General features: G+C 49.0%; 3 protein-coding genes across 4 annotated transcripts in view; all 3 read left to right on the top strand.

The window, feature by feature from the left end:
* RANBP10 (RAN binding protein 10) overlaps positions 1-5,957 on the top strand; it is an 87,424-nt gene extending 81,467 nt beyond the window's left edge. For both annotated transcript variants that reach the window (XM_050773262.1, XM_050773263.1), the window contains 4 exons: positions 556-677; positions 1,132-1,277; positions 1,583-1,694; positions 2,456-5,957. In XM_050773262.1, the coding sequence (XP_050629219.1) occupies positions 556-677; positions 1,132-1,277; positions 1,583-1,694; positions 2,456-2,586 (511 nt within the window). In that variant the 3' untranslated portion in view covers positions 2,587-5,957. The remainder of the gene's footprint in view (positions 1-555; positions 678-1,131; positions 1,278-1,582; positions 1,695-2,455) is intronic.
* Positions 5,958-8,214: 2,257 nt separating this feature from the next.
* Positions 8,215-21,739, top strand: part of ATP6V0D1 (ATPase H+ transporting V0 subunit d1) — a 303,274-nt gene continuing 289,749 nt past the window's right edge. Inside the window, exon 1 of the mRNA XM_050773276.1 lies at positions 8,215-8,218. The gene's annotated coding sequence lies outside the window, so the exon portion shown is untranslated. The remainder of the gene's footprint in view (positions 8,219-21,739) is intronic.
* GFOD2 (glucose-fructose oxidoreductase domain containing 2) overlaps positions 9,090-21,739 on the top strand; it is a 54,892-nt gene continuing 42,242 nt past the window's right edge. Inside the window, exon 1 of the mRNA XM_050773274.1 lies at positions 9,090-9,243. The gene's annotated coding sequence lies outside the window, so the exon portion shown is untranslated. The remainder of the gene's footprint in view (positions 9,244-21,739) is intronic.

Below are 21,739 nucleotides of genomic sequence, written 5' to 3'. Positions count from 1 at the left end.
GAGGCTCCAGTGATACCAGGCTGAGGATGTGGTCTCCTCCAAAGAGGCCAGGCCTGTGAGAACCCTCAGGGTCCATCATGAGGGAGCTTTCCCTGGCTCTGGCTTTATAGACAGCCAGGTTGGGCAGGCAGGGGAAGCTAAGCTGCAGGCTAGAGCTCTAGGTGGCTCTCAGCATTCCCAGATACACCTCAAGGCTGACCTGGGTTTGGCTCCCAACCAAGGCCACAGAGATGCCCATGGGGGCCATGGGGCCCAGTCAGTAGGTTGGGGAATATGTAGAAGAGGTGTGTGAACTCAGAGGAGGGCCAGGGACGGGAAAATCACAGAGGCAGCACTGGGACAAGGGTGGGAATCAGGTGACAGGCCTCTGAGGATAGCTGGTGTCACAGTAGGGGTCAAGTGCTGAAGACTTGGAAGCCTGAGCTGTCCTTTCATGTTCCTGGGGGGTCCTCGGTTTACCCACAGCAACCCATGGCTATAGCCTGAAAGGAGGCCCAACCAGGCAGCTCCAACCACACCCCCTGGGCCAACTCCCACCTCAACCCTTCCCCACAGCGACAGTGAGATGGAGATGGAGGCAGAGCACTACCCCAACGGTGTGCTAGGAAGCATGTCCACGCGCATTGTTAACGGTGCCTACAAGCATGAGGACCTGCAGACGGATGAGTCCAGCATGGGTGAGAGCCACGGCCTGGTGTGCTATTCTTTGAGGGCAGTGTGCAGTCTGGGTGCCCTCTTCCCCTGGGAGGAGCTGGGCTAGGCAGGCTTTGGCATCTTGAGAAGCTCCAGCCAGACCTTGTCCACTGCCTCCTTAGCCAATTGTGGATGGGTCCTTGAGGTGGCTCCAAATGTACGAAGGCCCTGGCCTGTGCCAAGACCACCTGTGTTTGAGGCTAGAGTGTGTTCGAGAGCGTGGCCACCCTAATGAGCACCCTGCGTCTGTGCGGGCTGGGAAGAGGGACAGCTTCCAAGTCCTCCCTGAACCCTAGACTGTGTGCCAGGTGGACGAAGAGAAGAATGCCTCAACTGTAGCTGCCTTACCTGTTCCTCCCAGTCCTTCCTGCCCCACCCCAGTCCTGCCCTTCCCTCCTCACCTCTCCTAATGTATTCTCCACTGCGTTCTGGATGCAGATGACGGGCATCCTCGGCGGCAGCTCTGCGGGGGCAACCAGGCTGCCACAGAAAGAATCATTCTGTTTGGCCGTGAGTTGCAGGCATTGAGTGAGCAGTTGGGCCGGGAGTACGGCAATAATTTGGCCCACACAGAGATGTTGCAGGTACAGGATGAGCCAGACCTCATGCAGAGCAGGCCCCATTTGGTGTTGGGGGCAGGGTGGCTCTGGGAGAGTCCAGGGGGCAGCAGGAAAGAGTGGGCTCCAGCCAGGTCTGCAGAGGGAAGTGGGGCATCTGGGCCCACTGGACATGCGTGTCCAGGCTCTGGGGAGAGTATAGCCCTGCTCGACCCTACACCCCACATTCCAGGCTGGGCATCATGCAGGGCCCTGTCTCCCTCTGGAGCCATGGGTAGCAGGGCGGGCTATGGTGTGTGCCACAGTCCTCTCAAGAATGCCCTGTTCTATAGGATGCCTTCAGCCTGCTGGCATACTCAGACCCCTGGAACTGCCCAGTAGGCCAGCAGCTTGACCCCATCCAGAGGGAACCTGTGTGTGCTGCCCTCAACAGCGCCATTTTAGGTGAGTGAATCTATTTTTTATTATTATTAGAGACAGAATCTGCTCTGTAGCCCAAGCTGGAGTGCAGTGGCACAATCTTGGCTCACCGCAATCTCCACCTCCGCCTCCCGGGTTTAAGCGATTTTCGTGCCTCAGCCTCCTGAGTCGCTGGGACTAAGGTGCATGCCACCATGCCTGGCTAGTTGTATTTTTTGTAGAGATGGGGTTTTGCCATGTTGGCCAGGTTGGTCTTGAACTTCTGGCCTCAGGTGATCTGCCTGCTTCAGCCCACCAAAGTGCTGGGATTACAGGTGTGAGCCACCATGCCTGGCCTAGGTGAGTGGATCTAACAAAAACAGAAGCTGGCCCATGGCTACCTGGGTGGTTCCCACTCCCAACCCCAATTGGCCCCAGTAAGAGCTGTTTGTCCACACCGGGGCAGCAGGCTCTGCATAGGCCCTCTCTGGTGACTCAGGACTCCTGGGCTCCCATGGTTGAACCTAAACCCTGACCTCCATCTGCCCAGCTGAGTTCATGATGGGTCCTAGGCCATGGCGGTGGGCCCAGGCCAGCCCAGTGCTCTACACTGGGCTAAGGACCTCAGGTTCCTGGCATGACCTCAGGGCCATGGCCTGGTGGCTGGGACACACTTACACAGAGGTACTGAACACTCTGTTCCAAGAGAATCTGTCTACTGCCCCCTCTTTCCACTCCCAAGGGAACTTTGACCTGGGCCCAAACCCTGGGCAGGGCAGTGACCAGGCCTTTTCTTTCCTCCACAGAGTCCCAGAACCTGCCAAAGCAGCCCCCTCTGATGCTCGCCCTGGGCCAGGCATCTGAGTGTCTCCGGCTCATGGCCCGAGCAGGCCTGGGTTCTTGCTCCTTTGCCAGAGTCGACGACTACTTGCACTAGCTGACCGTGCTGGCTGGCTCCGGCTGGCCCTCCGCTGGCCCCAGGGCTGGAGCTGCCCTGCCCTCCATAGGCACCTGGTGCAGGGACTGGGAAGCCATGGACAGAGTCCACTCCTCCTGCCTGGCCTTTTCTCCTCTCCCTTTCCTTCCTTCCTTCCTTTCTCTGCCCACCACCCCCTCAGTCTCTCTCTCTCCCCTTCACGTGCAGCGGCCTGTGACATAGTATTGGCTGGTTACTCTCATGTAGCGCCTTCTATTTTGAAAGGGGGGGGTTTGTTTTGAGGAGGGGTTGGGGTTTTTAAATTTTTTTTCTCCTGACTGAGCCACCAGTATTTATCTCTGGAGAGTTTGTGCTGAGCTGGTTTCTGCTAATTTAGTGATGAAGCCTATCCAAGTTGGTGATAGCTTATTATTTTCATAAATAAAAAACAAATGAGATTTTTTATATATATATATATATATAAATATATATATATTAAAAAAAAGACAGTATTTATCATAGCATTAGTGGTCCAGCACCTCTTGGGTGAGGCTGTCCAGGCACCATGTTTTCTTTGAGTCCAACTCATTAAAAAAGAATCATCTTTGTCACCTCAGCCAAGTGATTTATTTTTTGCTCCCCCTTTTTTGAGTCACAGGCCGAGCTGCAGCCTAGGAAACCCAAATAGGGTTTGGTGGGCCACTTAGTGGGCATGGTTATGTTGGTTTATAGCACCCCAAGAACTGTGGGTCCCTAGGCCCCTGAGAGCTGGACAGAGCAGAGAACTACAGGGCCAAGGGTCCAGAGAAGTGATAACTTGACCCAGGGCCACACAGCAGAGGTAGAGGGTCCTTGGCCAGCACACTATCTACCACTCTACCCCACCTCCCACTGCTTGCCTTGCTCCCCTTTCCTCCCTTTTCAATACCCTACCTTCCCTTGTTGTTAAGATGGCCAAATAATACATTTACTCTAAATTGATTGCCTGGAAACTACCTGCCTTCGTCCTGAGAGCTTCTCTGTGTCAGGCTGCCGGAAAGAAGACTCCATTCCCAGGACAGAGGCCCTTGAGTACAGGGGCTGCTTTCTTCCTGCCTGGATCTTCACCATCTCTGCACAGCTCTGAGAGAATGGATGCTTTCTGTTGAGAAACCAGTACCTTGTGGAGGCAGGTTCTTGGGCTGCTACTCCAGGGAGTGTTTGGAATCCTTGATCCCCTAGGCCAGACTTCACTGCCACTGTACCAGACAGCTCCCTGCAGCTGGACCCTAGCCAGTCTTAGGAAAGACTGTTGGGAGTATTTGCTGGCCAGAGGATGGGACTCCATCAGCTTTACAGATGTCCCACCAGCTGTTTCAGATAGATCCTCACAGCTGGCGGAGTAAAAATGGTCCCGCTACCATTGGGGAATAAGAAAAGGAAAGGCTGAGATGGTTGCCAGGACTTGGGGTGGCCCATCTGTGGAGAGGACTGGCTGCCCTGGAGGAGGAAAGGGAGGAAGCCTACACAGAGGAGCACCAGGACGGGCTGGAATTATCATACGTGCTTCACAGTGTGAGGGGAGTGCAGAAGCCGCCCATGCAAAGAGTAGGGGCAGCCATGGCAAGGCCAGAAGTTGAACTTTCAGTCCCTGCCTGAATCTGGGCTGTGCAAGCTCCTGCTCCATATTGGTGGACATGGGAATGGTTGGTGTGGCCTGAGATACTCATTGCTCACCAGGCCTCACTGGGCCCACAGCTGGGCAACAAGAAAAATGATTGAATTGGACCAACTGCTAGTGATGGGGCCAGGGCCCTGGGCCCTGTGCTCTCAGAATTCTGCCTTGGGAAATGATCCTATAGCTGCTGCTTTTTCTTGGTCCTTGGGGCTGGCAGGCCCATAGACCATGGCCTGTTAGGAGGTGTCCTGTCCGTAAAGGAAATTCATCTCTTGTGACAGCCTGGGGCTACCTAGCTCCCAAATCCAGAGGTTGGAAATATCAGGCTGTTAAAATGATCACAGCCTAGCAGGATTGGGAATTGAAACCACAGGCTTTTGCAGTTGGAATGGAGTTCAGTGAACATCTCCCCGATTCCTCTCCTGCTACAGATAAGGAAACAGACCCAGGAGATTAAGTGACTTGGCTAAAGTCACACAGCAAATTAGTAGCCGAGCCGAGACTATCCCTTATCCCTGTGGGTTGGGCAACACTGTTTATTTAGTCCTGAAACTGAATGGCAGATAAGCCCCATGAAGGGTTAGGCTGATGTGCCCTCCAGCAGTATGTGAGAAGCTGCTACCTTCAGGGTTGTGTCAGGGATGAGGATGGGTGCCTGAGCTTAGGTTGTAGAGTGGCTGAGAGGGCCCAGGAGGGCTCGGGACAGCTGTGTGCTGCATGGGGTTGGGTGTCTGCCTGGCTTGCACTCGGTACCCATGGCCACCTCCCCATTTTCTGTGCCTTATCTCACTGTTTCAGCTGAGTCCAAGCTGTTTACTCTGTTCCTCTCCAGAGGGGCTCTCTGTCCCAGTTGGGCAGCTCACCTTTGGGACATAAGCCTTTGCCCCACAAGCTGTGGAGAGGGCCAAAACCAAGCTGCTTGAGCCCACTCTCTTGCTGAGAGTCCAGGCCTGCCTGCCAGCCGGAGGTGCCCCTTATGCACATCCAGTCCTACCAGCCTGCTTCCAGGAGCCTAGAGTGGGAAAGGCACCTGGGGGAGCCCTGGTGAAGGGCTGGACCTGACTCGTGGCGGCAGGAGGAAGACCTGGCTTTCTTGGTTTGTCCAGCTCTGAGGAGCAGCCTTCCCTACTCACTTTCCCCTTGCGGCACCAAATGGTCACTCCTTCCAGAGCAAAAACTGGCACTCATAGCAAGCCAGAACCCCCATTCCCATCCACATGGGTCTGTGGCTGGGTGCAGGCCATGAAAACGGACACCACGAGACAGAAGTGGGGACTGCCTGGCCATCCAGCGCCTTCCCACTCCTTAAGCAAGCACAAAGAAGATAAGGCAGAGAACTGTCAGAGCTGAAAGTTCCTTTGGTTGCTCACAACTCAGGTATGCACCCATGTGGCAGCCAGGCAGCGGAGCCCTACTAGACTGCCAGTCTCATGCACCCAGACCTGTGGCCAGACTGTGGCCTCTGGCTGCCTCAGGCACTTGCCTCTTTGCATCGGGTTTTCCTCCATTAGTAACTACAGCTGAAACAGACATCCTCCACATTGTGCACACTGGTTTTGCCTTTGTCCTCGAGAGTTGATACTTGGCATTAGCATGAAACTTGTGGGTGTGGGAGGATGGAGAGAGAACTCTAACACAAAACATCTTATTAAAATTGTACTTGAGAGATTAAAAAAAAAAAACTCCTGTTGTATTTTGACAGAATTATTTTTATTAAAATACACATCCATGAGCAGTCATGTGTGTCTGGTCTCTGTTTTGAGTCTTATTGAGGTTGGCACCCCTTCTATGACACATCCTGTCCTAAAGGATTTGGGCCCTTCCCAGCCTCTCAAGTGCCCAGGCCCTTAGGTGCCTTCCTCAAGGACCCTTGAAACTGTATTTGTAAGACCCCAAAGAGGACAGGTACTTAAACCTTAGTTTTCTCTTGAAATGGCTTTCATCTTAGACAAGGAAAAAGTAGCAAATTCACCTAAAGAGCCTGGGAGCAGTGACTCACGCCAATAATCTTAGCACGTTGGGAGGCTGAGGCAGGTGGATCCCTTGAGCTCAGGAGTTCGAGAACAGCCTGGGCAACATGGCGAAACCCTTTCTCTACAAAAAATACAAAAATTGGCCAGGTGCAGTGGCTCACGCCTGTAATCCCAGCACTTTGGGAGGCCGAGGTGGGTGGATCACGAGGTCAGGAGATCGAGACCATCCTGGCTAACATGGTGAAACCCCGTCTCTACTAAAAATACAAAAAATTAGCTGGGCGTGGTGGCAGGTGCCTGTAGTCCCAGTTACTCGGGAGGCTGAGGCAGGAGAATGGTGTGAACCCGGGACGCGGAGCTTGCAGTGAGCCGAAGTCATACCACTGCACTCCAGCCTGGGTCAAGGCTGCAGTCAGCTGAGATCGTACCACTGCACTCCAGCCTGGGTGACAGAGTGAGACCCTGTCTCAAAAAAAAAATTCAACTAAATAAAGGTGGGCCACAGGAACTTCTCCCAACAAAAATAAGATATTAAGAATACATTCCAGAGCCAGGTGCAGTGGCTCACACCTGTAATCTCAGCACTTTGGGAGGTCGAGGCGAGCAGATCACCTGAGGTCAGGAGTTTGAGACCAGCCTAGCCAACATGGTGAAACCCCATCTCTACTAAAAGTACACAAATTAGCCGGGCGTGGTGGCGGGCTCCTGTAATTCCAGCTACTAGGGAGGCTGAGGCAGGAGAATTGCTTGAACCTGAGAGGCAAAGGTTTCAGTGAGCCAAGATCGCACCACTGCACTCCACCCTGGGTGACAAGAGCAAAACTCCATCTCAAACAACAACAACAAAACATTCCAGGGCCAGGTGCAGTGGCTCATGCCTGTAATCCCAGCACTTTGGGAGACCAAGGCAGGAGGATCGCTTGACCCCAGGAATTCGAGGCCAATCTGGGCAACATAGTGAGACCCTGTCTCTACAAAAAATGGAAAAAATTAGACATGTTGGTGTGTGCCTGTGGCCCCAGCTTCTCAGGAGGCTGAGGCTGGAGGATTGCTTGAGCCTGGGTGGTTGAGGTTGCAGTGAGCCATGATCGAGCCACTGTACTCCAGCCTGGATGACAGAGCAAGGCCCTGTCTGGAAAAAAAAAAAATTCTAAATATTATTCTCCTCAAATATTGCACAGTCAGAAAGTTTTCTGAGCACACCTCTTTTGAGAGTTGTTGTTTTTGGGGTGGTTTTTTTGAGACAAAATCTTGCTGGGTGCAGTGGCTCACGCCTGTAATCCCAGCACTTTGGGAGGCCGAGGCGGGTGGATCACGAGGCCAGGAGATCCAGACCACGGTGAAACCCCATCTCTACTAAAAATAAAAATAAAAAAAAAAAAAAAAAAAAATTACCCAGGTGTGGTGGCGGGCGCCTGTAGTCCCAGCTACTCGGGAGGCTGAGGCAGGAGAATGGCGTGAACTCGGGAGGCGGAGCTTGCAGTGAGCCGAGATGACGCCACTGCACTCCAGCCTTGGTGACACAGTGAGACTCCATCTCAAAAAAAAAAAAAAAAAAGAATGCTCTTAGGGAAGAGGTAGCATAGAGGGGAAAATGTGGGTTTTACATTAAGCATAAAGTCCTGGTTCTATATAAATAAAGCCAGAGTAGGCTCATTTTCCTCTAGACTAGTGGTTCTCAACTGGGAATGATTTTGCTCCCAGGGAGACACTTGGCAATGTCTGGAGATTTTTTGGTAGTCACAACTGGGCTTGGGGTGCTACTGGCATCTACTGGGTAGAGCCAGGGATGCTGCCAAACATCCTACAATGCAGACAGCTCCCCCCATCCCTGCCCAACAAAGAATTATCAGGTCCAAAATGTCAGTAGTGCCATTGTTGAGAAATCCTACTCAAGAAGAGTGGAACTCTGAAGAATGACTAAGAAACAGATCAAACAGGCACATTTTGACTCTGCCTCCCTTCCGCCTGGCTCTTGAGGATCCAGGAGAGAAAGGATAAAACACCATTAGAAGAGGGGGGGTTTAGGGGTTACAACTTATCACTCGGGGAGCCTTCCATGCTCACAGGTGGTAGGAGTCCTGTCTCCTCGGCTCAAAGCAGGCATAGCTCTACTGCTAGTTAGCATATCTCAGTAGGAACTGCCTCACGCTTAGGTCAGCTGACATATTCTGTCATCACAGGCTGCTCTGGAATGATGGCTGGGAGACCATCCTAATGCCAGCTGAGTGGGGATCTTGATACTCAGCAGGAGGGTCAGACAAGCAGGGATGGGGGCTCCCCATGCAGATACAAACCCCAATCACATTTCCTACACAGCCAGTTTTATTCTAAGATCTACCGGCTTCCTTACTCTAGCTGACAGTCTTCTATTTACTTTGGTGGGGCATAGGCTTCAGTAAAGAGGCCAAGGGGACTGAGGTCACAATCCTGAAGAGCACTGATATTTAAAGAACAATCAAAAAACATCCAGAGGAAGAGGAGCCCAGATAGGCACCTGAGAAAACGGAAAAACGAGTCACTGGGAGTCAGGAAGCCAGGAAGTCCGACGAGTTCGAGAGAACTGGCCTTCTGCAGATATGTCGTTGTCCAACAAGAAATCGTCTTTCATTCCAGGACCACCAAGGCTAACCACAGCTCCCAAAACCTGGTTCTTGACGCTGGTCAGCGGACCGGAGAGAAGCCAAGCTTAGGAAACCGCTGGCTCCGCCGCCTCCGCCGCCGGAAATGAACGACCTGAGCCTCCTAGCCAGGCTGCTTAACCTCCGCCCCCAACCTGCGAGCATGCGCAGTTCCCCGCTACGGCCCCTCCCAGCGTAGGCCCACTCCCGTTATAGAGCATGCGCAGTCCTTATGCCGTCCCGCCCCTCCCTTTCCAGAGCCCCCCGTTCCTTAGAAACCAGGCGGCGCGTTCCGGGTGGCGGCGCCCTGGACTCGCGGGCCCGCGCATCCTCGCCAGCCTTCCTTAAAGCGGATGGGTGGCTGCCGAGACCCCCCGGGACCCATGGTCTCCAGTGCAGCGCGGAGTGGGCGATGCCAGCGTGCCAGGTGAGAGGCGGCCAGCGGCGGCGGGTGAGGGCGAAGGAGGGCATGGCGCGGCCGGAGCTGGCGGCGACAGGGCCTCCTCCGCGGCCCGGCGCCGGAGGTTGGAGGCGTGGACCCGCAGACCCGGGGCTGGAGGGGGCTCGTTCCAACTGCCTGCAGGCGGGCGGAGTGAAGGGTCGCCTTGGGGTTCGCCCTTTCCACCGCAGAAATAGGACCCGCAGGCTTGGTGGTAGAATTATAGGATTTGGGATCCTGGAAGAACCTGAGACATAATCCATCCTTTACCAGATGCAAAAACCTAGTCTCCCCTGCCCTGTGCCTAGCCGACCTCCTGCCTGTGTTAGGATGGACGCTTTGTGGATGAGGATGTGTGTGAGGTGTAGAAGCTTGGGACAAAGGGCTCGTGGGGTAGCTAGTTCATCCCCTTTCAGAATGATATGGGACTTTTGGGGATAAATATTTAAGAAACGGGTTTTCAGTTGACAGGTGGAAGAAGGGACACCCCAGAAGGTGCGAGTGACTCTGCCAGCCCCCATATACCCTATGGCCACGTCTCAGTGGCCCTGGCCTACCTTTGTAGCTCTGGAAGGAAGCAGATGGACTTGAGACAAAAGGTGAAGTGAGGTATTCCCATCAAGGCCCTATCACACTTAAAAGGTGAGGGAGGAAAAGTGGACAGGAACATGAGGGCTTGGGAATGATTGTGTGAAGAGTTTATCGTCCAGACTACAGCACGATCTAAAGAGCAAGGCAGGGTAGAAGAGTTGAAAGCTGCATTGGATAGGCATCAAGGAAGCTTATTTAACTGTCTTATTTATGTTCATTGTTCCCATAATGTCATCCTGAGGGCAAGAGAGTGGATGCCCTTTTAAATGTCCAAAAAGAACTGGGGCAGGGCAACACCTTTGTGATCTGTGGGGCCCAAAAGCCTCTAAAGGAATAGCCCTTAGTGTGTGGCCCTTAAGTTGAAGGGAACAGCATTTAATTTAGAAAAGGAAGACACTTAAATTTATTGTGATACGGAGCAATATAGAGAAGATGGTTTTCTTTGAGTCGGGGAAGCTAGATTCATTCTTTTTTTTTTTTTTTTTTTTTGAGACGGAGTCTCGCTGTGTGGTCCAGGCTGGAGTGCAGTGGCCCGATCTCGGCTCACTGCAAGCTCCACCTCCCGGGTTCACACCATTCTCCCGCCTCAGCCTCCGAGAAGCTGGGACTACAGGCGCCCGCCACCACGCCCGGCTAGTTTTTTTTTGTATTTTTAGTAGAGACGGGGTTTCACCATGTTAGCCAGGATGGTCTCGATCTCCTGACCTCGTGAGCCACCCGCCTCGGCCTCCCAAAGTGCTGGGATTACAGGCTTGAGCCACCGCGCCCGGCCGCTAGATTCATTCTTGATAAGGAAACTTACTTCCTTCTGAAAAGCTACACTAGAGAACAAAAGAATTTTAAGGCCATCTATTTTACAGAAATCGTGAAAAAATTAACTGCTTTTGGGATTGGGAGTTTAGAGAACCTGCCTGGACCAAGAGAGGAAAATTTTCAACATACGCTTCTGTTGGTCGATTCCTTATTTCACAGATAAAGATCCTATTGTGAGAGGTTTTCTCTTACCACCTGGTTTTCCCACTTTTGCTATGGAATAATCATTGGTTTGGGTTTGTTTATTTATTTATTTATTGAGACGGAGTCTCTGTCACCCATGCTGAAGTGCAGTGGTGCAATCTCAGCTCACTGCAACCTCCGTCTCCCAGGTTCAAGCGATTCTCCGGCCTCAGCCTCCCAAGTAGCTGGGACTACAGGCATGTACCACCATGCCCAGCTAATTTTTGTATGTTTAGTAGAGAAGGGGTTTCACATGTTGGCCAGACTGGTCTCGAACTCCTGACCTCAGATGATCTACCTGCCTCGGCCTCCCAAAGTGCTGAGATTACAGGTGTGAGCCACCACGCCCAGCCCTCATTATTGTTTTTATTTGCTAGGGCAATTGATATCTGATTTCTATAGTAATACTAGAACACATTAGTAGTAGAACTAGGTATTTTTAAAAAAGCCTCTCCTGACCCAAAACTTAAAAATTAGAAGTATGTGATTTTTAAAAGATGGTCCCTGATTCTAATCATCAAAGCTAGTTTGTCCCTCGCTTGATAAAAACAAATTTTCTATTTACATTTGACTTTGCAGCAGGTTTTTCCCCTTGCCCTTATAAGAAGATAGATTGGAAGTATAATAATGTTAACAGGTGAAATCAGTTTAAAGAAGAAAGCTTTGGGCCGGGCGCAGTGGCTCATGCCTGTAATCCTAGCACTTTGAGAGGCCGAGGTGGGTGGATCATCTGAGGTCAGGAGTTTGAGACCAGCCTCACCAACATAATGAAACCCCATCTCTACTGAAAATACAAAATTAGCTGGGCATGGTGGTACACGTCTGTAATCCCAGCTACTTGGGACACTGAGGCAGGAGAATCGCTTGAACTTGGGAGGCAGAATTCGCAGTGAGCCGATACCGCGCCATTGCACTCCAGCCTGGATGACAAGAGCTAAACTCTGGTTCAAAAAAAAAAAGAAGAAAACTTTGTTTTGGCTTCATAATTTCAGCATCATACCATAACTATGGGTATTGTGACTGTGCTTTTTACTGACTTTTCTTGCACTTGTGGGGTTATTTTGTATAAATACCTCAGGAGATATAATGGAGCATTATCAGAAGCAGATGTAACCTGTGCGGAAAATCAGTACTGTTAACCAAATTCTGTCAGAAAGACTTCATGAAAATCATTGTGTTCTGTGCAGAAACCTTCATTACTTTCAGGTTGACCCAGAGGAAGGTAAGACAAGGAGGCCAAAATCAAGTCAAGGTAAAATGGAAGGGAGCAGTTGCCATCTGTGGAACTGGATGGAGTGTGGGAGAGTGTTTTGAACGTGGGCCCAAATACTTTGAATGAGCTTTGGAGAGGGTACTGCTTAAATATGGCTGTGGTGTGCCCTGTGGATTTGTGTGCGTTTTCTGAACTCCAATCAGAAAAACACTTGTTTTCAGAGAAGGGTAGATTTACAGAGGACTCTCAAAAGTCCTGGTTGCTATGACAGTGAAACCTTTGACAAATAATTACTTAACTTCTATGCCATTTTCTGGAGCAACTGAGGGCAGTTATCATATCTGGCCTGTAATAAAGTAATCAACAGTGTTTGACAGGCCAACCGTGAGGAAACTACCAGATAAACCAGCAATGCTAACAGAAGCTACTTTCACTGAACTGATTTTCTAGTTTTCCCATAAGAGGAGAAATGGAATGGAGATGCAATGTCATCTGATGTTAGAAGTTGAAATGCAGAGGTTGGTGTTCAGAAAACACAGGAATCAGAGAGACCGCTAACTTAGAAATAGGAAAAGTGCCTTTCTGATGCCTGAAAAGTCACTCATGCATATTTTTTTTTAAATGTTTATTCATTTTTGAGACAGGGTCTTGCTCTGTCACCAAGGCTGGAATACAGTGGCGTGATCACAGCTCACTGCAGCCTCTGACTCCTGGGCTCAAGTGATCCCCCCCACCTCAGCCTCCTGAGTAGCTGGGACCACAGGTGCATGTCACCATAGCCAGCTAATAAAAAAAAGTTTGTCTTTTTTTTTTTTTTTTTTTTTAAGAGATGGGGGTCTCTATGACAGGGGGTCCAATTCTAGAACAAATCCACAATTGGAATTAGAGTACATCTAGGAAAGAATGGAATTGGAGATTTTGCTATTTTTGAGAACTTATATGCAGTTTAGCAATGGAACATTATCTTTCTTACATTCAAAAGTAGTAGGTTTATATTAGCAAACTTAAAAGTAAACTGAAATTTGGAGTCTAAAAGTCCTTATGGAAAATTTAAATGGCAGGTGTTTTAAAAATTGAGAATGAAAGATACTTGAAAAACTTGGGTTCATGAAAGTTAGAATGATAAGAGATACTGAGAAAAACATGAAAGCAGGAAGACTTCCCTATACTCTAACACCACCTTATAAGTTAGACATTGGGTCGGGAATGAGCTCACTAAAGTACCTTGTCTTCAAAGACGTAAGAAATGAAAATTTTCTCTCATAGTGATGTGAATAAACACTTAGAAAATATGGATTAGACTTTGGGAGGCTGAGGTGGGCAGATCACGAGATCAGGAGATTGAGACCATCCTGGCTAACACGGTGAAACCCCGTCTCTACTAAAAGTACAAAAAATTAGCTGGGTGTGGTGGCGGACACCTGTAGTCCCAGCTACTCTGGAGGCTGAGGCAGGAGAATGGCGTGAACCTGGAAGGCGGAGCTTGCAGTGAGCCGAGATTGAGCCACTGCACTCCAGCCTGGGTGACAGAGCGAGACTCCGTCTCAAAAAAAAAAAAAAAGAAAATATGGATTAGAGCCAGGCGCAATGGCTCACGCCTGTAATCCCAGCACTTTGGGAGGCCAAGGCGGGTGGATCGCCTGAGGTCAGGAGTTGGAGACCAGCCTGGCCAACATAGTGAAACCCTGTCTCTACTAAAAATACAAAAAATTAGCTGGGTATCCTGGCGGGTCCTTGTGATCCCAGCTACTAGGGAGGCTGAGGCAGGAGAATCGCTTGAACCCAGGAGGCAGAGGTTGCAGTGAGCCAAGATCATGCCGTTGCACTCCAGCCTGGGCAACAAGAGCAAAAGTATGTCTCAAAAACAAACAAACAAAAAGCAAATATGGATTAAACATTAAGAAGGAAGAGTTGAGTATTTCCACGTTACTTAGTACACTTAAACCCTATCCTTAAGCACTTGTTTGCTAGCTCCTGCTCTTAGAAAGGGAGTTGCAAGTGGTGTTTTTGTCCAAAGTACTGTCATTTCTCAAGGTAGCCGGTGATAAAATGTATATACTCTTTGGGACCCTGGATAGTCTTGAAATTCATGGGAACATAGCTCACTCTCTCTGCCACCTCTCTAAGTCGTTCCCAAGAGCTTCTGTAAAGATTTCTATCAATCCTCTATTTGATCCAAATCCAAGGATTTGGAATGAAGGCTGTGAGAAATGGGAACTGGGTATTTAGTGTGGTCTTCCTTTCTGACCTGGGATAACTGCTTCTCTCAAATTGTCAGCTCTCAATTTCTCATGAGACTAGATAACCCCAAAATAGAACCCAGAACACTTCTACTTGGCTTTGAGATTCTACTGTATCACTTTATAACCTCAAAATCTTCATCATTTACTTTCACAATTGTATTTTACTTAGGATGATAACCTTAGGCAAATCGTGTAATTTCTGGATCATAATTTTTTTTGAGACAGTGTTTCTATCTCCCAGGCTGGAGTGTATTAGCACAATCGCGGCTCACTGCAGTGTCCACCTCCTGGGTTCAAGCGATTCTTGTGCCTCAGCCTCCCGAGTAGCTGGGATTACAGGTGTGCGCCTTCATGCCTGGCTAATTTTTGTATTTTTAGTAGAGATGGGGGTTTTGTCATGTTGGCCAGGCTGGTCTTGAACTCCTGGCCTCAGTGATCTGCTCACCTCAACCTCCCAAAGTGCTGGGATTACAGGTGGGGGAGCGACCCTGACTGGCCACTAGACCATAATTTCTTAACCTGTATAACAGGAAGCAAAATGAAAATGTCGTAAATGTGTAACAGTAGAGAATGAAAAGCTCGTTCACATGGTCAGTGGCTGTGATATTGTGAAATGTATATTTGGTCTTCTGTCTCTGTTTCCTGGCATGCAATTTCAGTAGGTTGGTGCAAAAGCAGTTGCGGATTTTGCTGCAAAGTAATGGCAAAAACCACGATTGCTTTTGCACCAACCAAATCGCTGGAATCTCCTAAGTGATGGATTTTTGTATGCTAGTGAGTTGGCTGGTGGCTGGCAGCTCCTGGGTAGTTTCAGGCTGAGGACTGGTCACAGGAAACATCAAAGCATTATTAGAGGGTTGTGACTTTCAGCCCCACTCCCCAGCCTCTGGGGAGGAGAGCAGGACTGAAGGTTAAGTTGATCAATGGCCAGTGGTTTAATCAATCATGCCTAGTTAATGAAGCCTCCATAAACACAGGGAGGTCACGAAAGCTCCAAGCCCCTTTCCCCATACCTTGCCCTATGTACCTTCTTCATCTCTATCCTTTATAATGTTCTTTATAATAAACTAGTAAATAAAAGTACGTTTTCCACAGAGTTCTGTGAGCTGCCCTAGCAAATTAATTAATCTGAAGGAGAGAGTCATAGGATCTCCATTCTGTAGCCCATCAGGCAGAGGCACAGTTGAAATAACCTGGGGCTTTTGATGGCATTGGAAGTTGGGGAGGGGAAGTCTGTGGGACTGAGCCCTCTACCCGGGGGATCTGATGTGATTCTCCAGGTAGATAACGTCACAATTAAATTGAGGGACACCCAACAGGTGTTGACTGCAGAATTGCTTGCTAGCCTGGTGTATGGGGAGAAACCCCCACACATTGGTCTTCTGTGTTGATCGTTGTGGTGTAAAAGCAGAGGAAAAACAATTGAAGTTTGTCTTTCCACTTTCACAATGACATATCTATTATGTAACCCATAAAACTATTTATGATACCATGAAAAATCCTTATGTCTGGCTGGGTGTGGTGGCTCACGCATGTAATCCCAACACTTTCAGAGGCTGAGGTGGGCGGATCACTTGAGGCCAGGAGTTCAAGACCAGCCTGACCCAGATGGCGAAACCCTGTCTCCACGAAAAAATACAGAAAATTAGCTGGGTGTGGTGGTGCATGCTTGTAGTCCCAGCTACTCAGGAGGCTGAGGCAGGAGAATCACTTGAACCTGGGAGGCAGAGGTTGCAGTGAGCCGAGATTGCATCACTGCACTCTAACCTGGGCGACAGTAAGACTCCATCTCAAAAAGAAAAAAGAAAAATGCTTGTGTCAAAAGAGTAAGTAAAATAACTCAGGATACAAAACTGTGAATACAATATGATTACCAAACAAATGTAAAAAAGTAGCCAAAATAGAACATAAGAAAACACCATAGTTTTCTTAGTATGTATTTTATTATTATTATTATTATTTATGATTTTTGGTTGAATTTCTTTGTAAAAACATTGACCACCATTTAACATGTAGTGGCAGCCAGGCACGGTGGCTCATACCTGTAATCCCAGCACTTTGGGAGGCCAAGACAGGCCTGTCACCTGAGGTCAGGAGTTCAAGACCAGCCTGGCCAACATGGTGAAACCCCATCTCTACTAAAAATACAAAAATTAGCTGGGCGTGGTGGCACCTGCCTGAAGTCCCGGCTACTCAGGAGGCTGAGGCAGGAGAATTGCTTTAACCCAGGAGGCAGAGGCTGCAGTGAGCCGAGATCATGCCACTGCTCTCCAGCCTGGGCAACAGAGCAAGACTCTGTCTCAAAAAATAAATAATAAATAAATAAATATTAGCCAGTGGTGGTGGTGCACACCTGTAATCTCAGCTACTCAGGAGGCTGAAGCAGGAGAATGGCTTGAACCCAGGAAGCAGAGGTTGCAGTGAACTGAGATTGTGCCACTGCACTCCAGCCTGGGCGACACAGTGAGACTCCTTAAAATACAAACATGCAGTGGCAACAAAATGCATCCAATTTACATGCATCAACAAGTTAAATCACAATACATGAACAACACAAATTTCAAACAAACAGTACTGAAATAGCTTGTGTTGCATTTACTACAGTACTTGTACTCCTAATAGAGATGGGTCTATATTTTAAAAAGTAAACCCTCTTAAAAGTTTTTTGCTGGTATAAATGAGGATATAAACTCATCTTCTGAGAGACTTCACCCCCTCTCACTCTATGAAAATTGGTTTGTGAGTGGGGAGAATGATGGCAGGGACTACTAGGTGGCACTGATGTTTCCTTTCCCAGGTGTCAGTGAACCAAACAGTAATGAGGTTACCTGGATAACGAGTGTGTGTGTTTGTGTGTGTGTAATTGAAAGGTGACTATACACGACTGGGCACAGTGGCTCACACCTGTAATCCCAGCACTTTGGGAGGCCGAGGCGGGTGGATCACTTGAGGTCAGGAGTTCGAGATGACCCCGGGCAACATAGTGAAACCCCTTCTCTACTAAAACTACAAAAATTAGCCAGGTGTGGTGGTGCATGCCTGTAATCACAGCTTCTTGGGAGGCTGAGGCAGGAAAATCACTTAAACCTAGGAGGCAGAGGTTGCGGTGAGCCGAGATCATGCCACCACACTCCAACCTGGGTGACAGAGCAAGACTCTGTCTCCAAAAAAAAAAAAAAAGTGACTATATAGATCTTAAATGTTGCTTTCTAAGGCTGCTGTTTCTTGTTGACAGGTGGTTTTGACCATTTGGGTTTCTTTAGTGGTGCTTGATGGACAGCAAGTATATTATAGGATGTTCCATGTGGCTAGTGGTTTTTATGGCAGGGTAGCTCCTCCTAGGAAATGATTCTCTCTGAGAGGCCCTTCTAGGGGTGACTCTGGGAGCACGTGAGATTGTGTGATTGTCCTGCAAAGCATCCTCTGATTGTCAGGGAGAAGGGGGATGGAAGAGAGGTCAGTTATACATCCGGTTGCTTTTCAACCTTTTGTATTCATATTCCTGAACTCACATTCAGAAGCTCAGGGGACACAGCTTGTATTTTGGAGCAATGGGGAAGATGATTTAACATAGTATTTCTTTTTTTTTTTTTTTTTTTTTTTTTTTTTTTTTTTTTTTTGAGACGGAGTCTCGCTCTGCCGCCCAGGCTGGAGTGCAGTGGCCGGATCTCAGCTCACTGCAAGCTCCGCCTCCCGGGTTCACGCCATTCTCCTGCCTCAGCCTCCCGAGTAGTTGGGACTACAGGCGCCCGCCACCTCGCCCAGCTAGTTTTTTGTATTTTTTAGTAGAGACGGGGTTTCACCGTGTTAGCCAGGATGGTCTCGATCTCCTGACCTCGTGATCCGCCCGTCTCGGCCTCCCAAAGTGCTGGGATTACAGGCTTGAGCCACCGCGCCCGGCCAACATAGTATTTCTTATCTGATGTTATTTTCAAAATAAATCACTGTAATTCAATGACTGTTTTAGTTCTCTTAGCCCTGGGCTTGCTCCTGTTCATGGTGGGTTTTTTTGTTTTTGTTTTTTTGCTTTTTTTTTTTCTTTGAGACGGTGTTTCGCTCTTGTTGCCCAGGCTAGAGTGTAGTGGTGCAATCTTGGCTCACTACAACCTGCGCCTCCCAGGTTCAACTGATTCTCCTGTCTCACCCTCCCAAGTAGCTGGGATTACAGGAGCATGCCACCATGCCTGGGTAATTTCTGTATTTTTAGTAGAGACGGGGTTTCATCATATTGGTTAGGCTGGTCTTGAACTCCTGACCTCAGGTGATCCACCCGTCTCAGCCTCCCAAAGTCCTGGGATTACAGGCATCAGCCACCGCGCCTGGCCTCATGGTGTTTTTTTTTTTTTTTGAGACAATCTTGCTCTGTTGCCCAGGCTGGAGTGCAGTGCTGGGATCTTAGCTCACTGCTGCCTCCACCTCCTGGGTTCAAGTGATTCTCATGCCTCAGCCACTGAGATTCGATATTTTACATCTCTCATTTAGCAGCTAGCTGGAAGATTGTTAACTCACTACTCAACATGGTCATGGCCCAGCTGGTAAGCCGTTTTCTGTGTATAAGTAGGTGGTGCTTGTGAAGGGCCCTGGACCTTTCCTGTCACGGGGGAACTACTTAACCTTCCCAGTGACCAGAGACTATGTAACACAGAGTTATAGAACACCCATCAGGGTCCCTGCACTCTTGAGTACCCTGAAATCCAGAAGGAAGACAGATGGGTGACCCAAAGTGTCTTTTGCTACCATTGAAATAGCAAGCACTTTTCTCAGAAACAGAGCACTCCTATCTATATAGAAGGTAGAAAACACAAGAAAACTTCAGTCAATTAGGTTTGCACATTGAAAAATGTTTAGCATAATTAAATACCCTCTTCTTGGGACCACAGGTAACACCTCTCTAGGGTTGGCTACTTCATGTGCATCGCAGACAAGTGTGCTTTACCTCAGTGATTCAAAGGCAAAGGCAGAGTCTTGGTTTACATGCCTGCCACAGGGAAAGGTCTTTGAACACTCACTATGTTCTTCAGTCACATCAGTCCTTGGTATTTGGCTAAGGGTAGCAAGAAATGGAAACTGTAAGCTCCAGGGACCTGGCCTGTTTGTTTGGATCATGCTTGTATGTCCCAACTCCTGGCATAATGCTTGATTCAGGTGGCATTTAAAAATGTTAGGGAATGACTGGGCACAGAGGCTCATGCCTGTTATCCCAGCACTTTGGGAGGCCAGATCACTTGAGGTCAGACGTTCGAGACCATCCTGGCCAACATGGTGAAACCCCGTCTCTACTAAAACTACAACAGTTAGCCAGGTGTGGTGGTGTGTACCTGTAATCCCAGCTACTCGGGAGGCAGACGCTTGAGAATTGCTTGAACACTGGAGGCAGAGGTTGCAGTAAGCCGAGATGGTGCCACTGCACTCCAGCCTGGGTGACAGAGGGAGACTCCATTTCAAAAAATAAATAGGCCGAGTGCAGTGGCTCACACGTATAATCCCAGCACTTTGGGAGGCCGAGGTGGGTGGATTACTGGAGGTCAGGAGTTCAAGACCAGCCTGGCCAACATGGTGAAACCCTGTCTCTACTAAAACTACAAAATTGTCTGGGCGTAGTGGTGTGCACCTGTAATCCCAGCTACTTGGGAGGCTGAGGCAGAAGAATCGCTTGAACCTGAGAGGCGGAGGTTGCAGTGAGCTGAGATTGTGCCATTGCACTCCAGCCTAGGCAAAAAAGAGGGAAACTCCATCTCAAAAAAATATATATAAAGGCCGGTACGGTGGCTCACGCCTATAATCCCAGCACTTTGGGAGGCCGAGACGGGTGGATCACAAGGTCAGGAGATCGAGACCATCCTGGCTAACACGGTGAAACCCCGTCTCTACTGAAAATACAAAAAATTAGCTGGGCGCGGTGGCGGGCGCCTGTAGTCCCAGCTACTCGGGAGGCTGAGGCAGGAGAATGGTGTGAACCCGGGAGGCGGAGCTTGCAGTGAGCTGAGATCCGGCCACTGTACTCCAGCCTGGGCGACAGAGCAAGGCTCTGTCTCAAAAAAAAAAAAAAAAAAATATATATATATATATAGATACATATATAAAATCAATAAATACCTAATGTAGCCAGTAGATAAGTACTTTGCCTATGTTAGTAAGTAGCTGAGGTGGGGTGTGATGGCTCATTCCTGTAATTCCAGCACTTTGGGAGGCCAAGGCAGACGGATCACAAGGTCGGGAGTTTGAGACCACCCTGGCCCACATGATGAAACCCCGTCTCTACCAAAAATACAACAATTAGCCCAGTGTGGTGGCACGTGCCTATAATCCCAGCTCCTCAGGAGGCTGAGGCAGGAGAATCGCTTGAACCTGGGAGGTAGAGGTTGCAGTGAGCCAAGATCGTGCCACTGCACTCCCGCCTGGGCGACAGAATAAGACTCCATTTCAAAAAAATAAAACCTCACAGTGATCCAGATACTCCTGTGAGTGTTAAATTTACTTCTCCTTTATGATCCAATTTTTCTGATCCTTTTTGTACATTGGGTAGTTATGCTTCATAGGATAGATCATTAGCCTGTCATTAGTGTCCTTCCTGGGACACTGTGTGGAGCAAGGTAGAATTAGGAGCTGGCATCTCTGGCTAGGGCTTGGTCTGTTCTCTGATGACATGGTAGTTGCCTAGCAGTTTACTGCCATGTCAACTATAGAGCTGGAGGGGTAGCATTTCTTTCCTTTGCTTTTCCTTTATTTATTTATTTATTTATTTATTTTGAGACAGAGTCTCACTCTGTCCCCCAGGTTGGAGCGCAGTGGCGTGATCTTGGCTCACTGCAACGTCCACATCCCAGGTTCAAGCGATTCTCCTGCCTTGGCCTCCTGAGTAGCTGGGATTACAGGCATGCACCACCATGGTCAGCTAATTATTATTATTATTTTGTATTTTTAGTAAAGACAGGGTTTCTCCGTGTTGGCCAGACTGGTCTCGAACTCCTAGCAGCAGGTGATCCACCTGCCTTGGCCTCCCAAAGTTCTGGGATTACAGGTGTGAGCCACCACGTCCCACCTGTATGCTTGTTTTTCAATCGTTACTCAGCACCTACTCCATGTCAGGCACTGTGCTCTGTCCTGGTGACATAGCAGCATGTGAGACAAGCAAGGTCCTGCCATCATGACAGACACTAAATAGGTGAGCCAGTGAAGCATGCTGAGCATTTGAAAGCCAAAGCTGAGGCTGCTGTGGGGACTGTGAATAGAATCACTTAACCAGCTGAGGCACAGCTTCTCTGAAGAAATGTTGTTTAACTGGAGACCTAACAGATCTCCTGAGAAGGAGTTAAACTGGGATAGTCGGAAAAGGTTGTCCCAGGCAAAGCAAACAGCATGGACCACAATCTCTGAGCAGAACTGAAAGGGTCAGGCATGGTAGCTTCTAGCCTGACAAATGCAGTCATAGGAGAAAGAT

Source organism: Macaca thibetana, chromosome 20, assembly GCF_024542745.1.
Source record: "Macaca thibetana thibetana isolate TM-01 chromosome 20, ASM2454274v1, whole genome shotgun sequence".
NCBI lineage: Eukaryota > Metazoa > Chordata > Mammalia > Primates > Cercopithecidae > Macaca > Macaca thibetana.
This window is presented reverse-complemented; position numbering and strand designations above follow the sequence as displayed.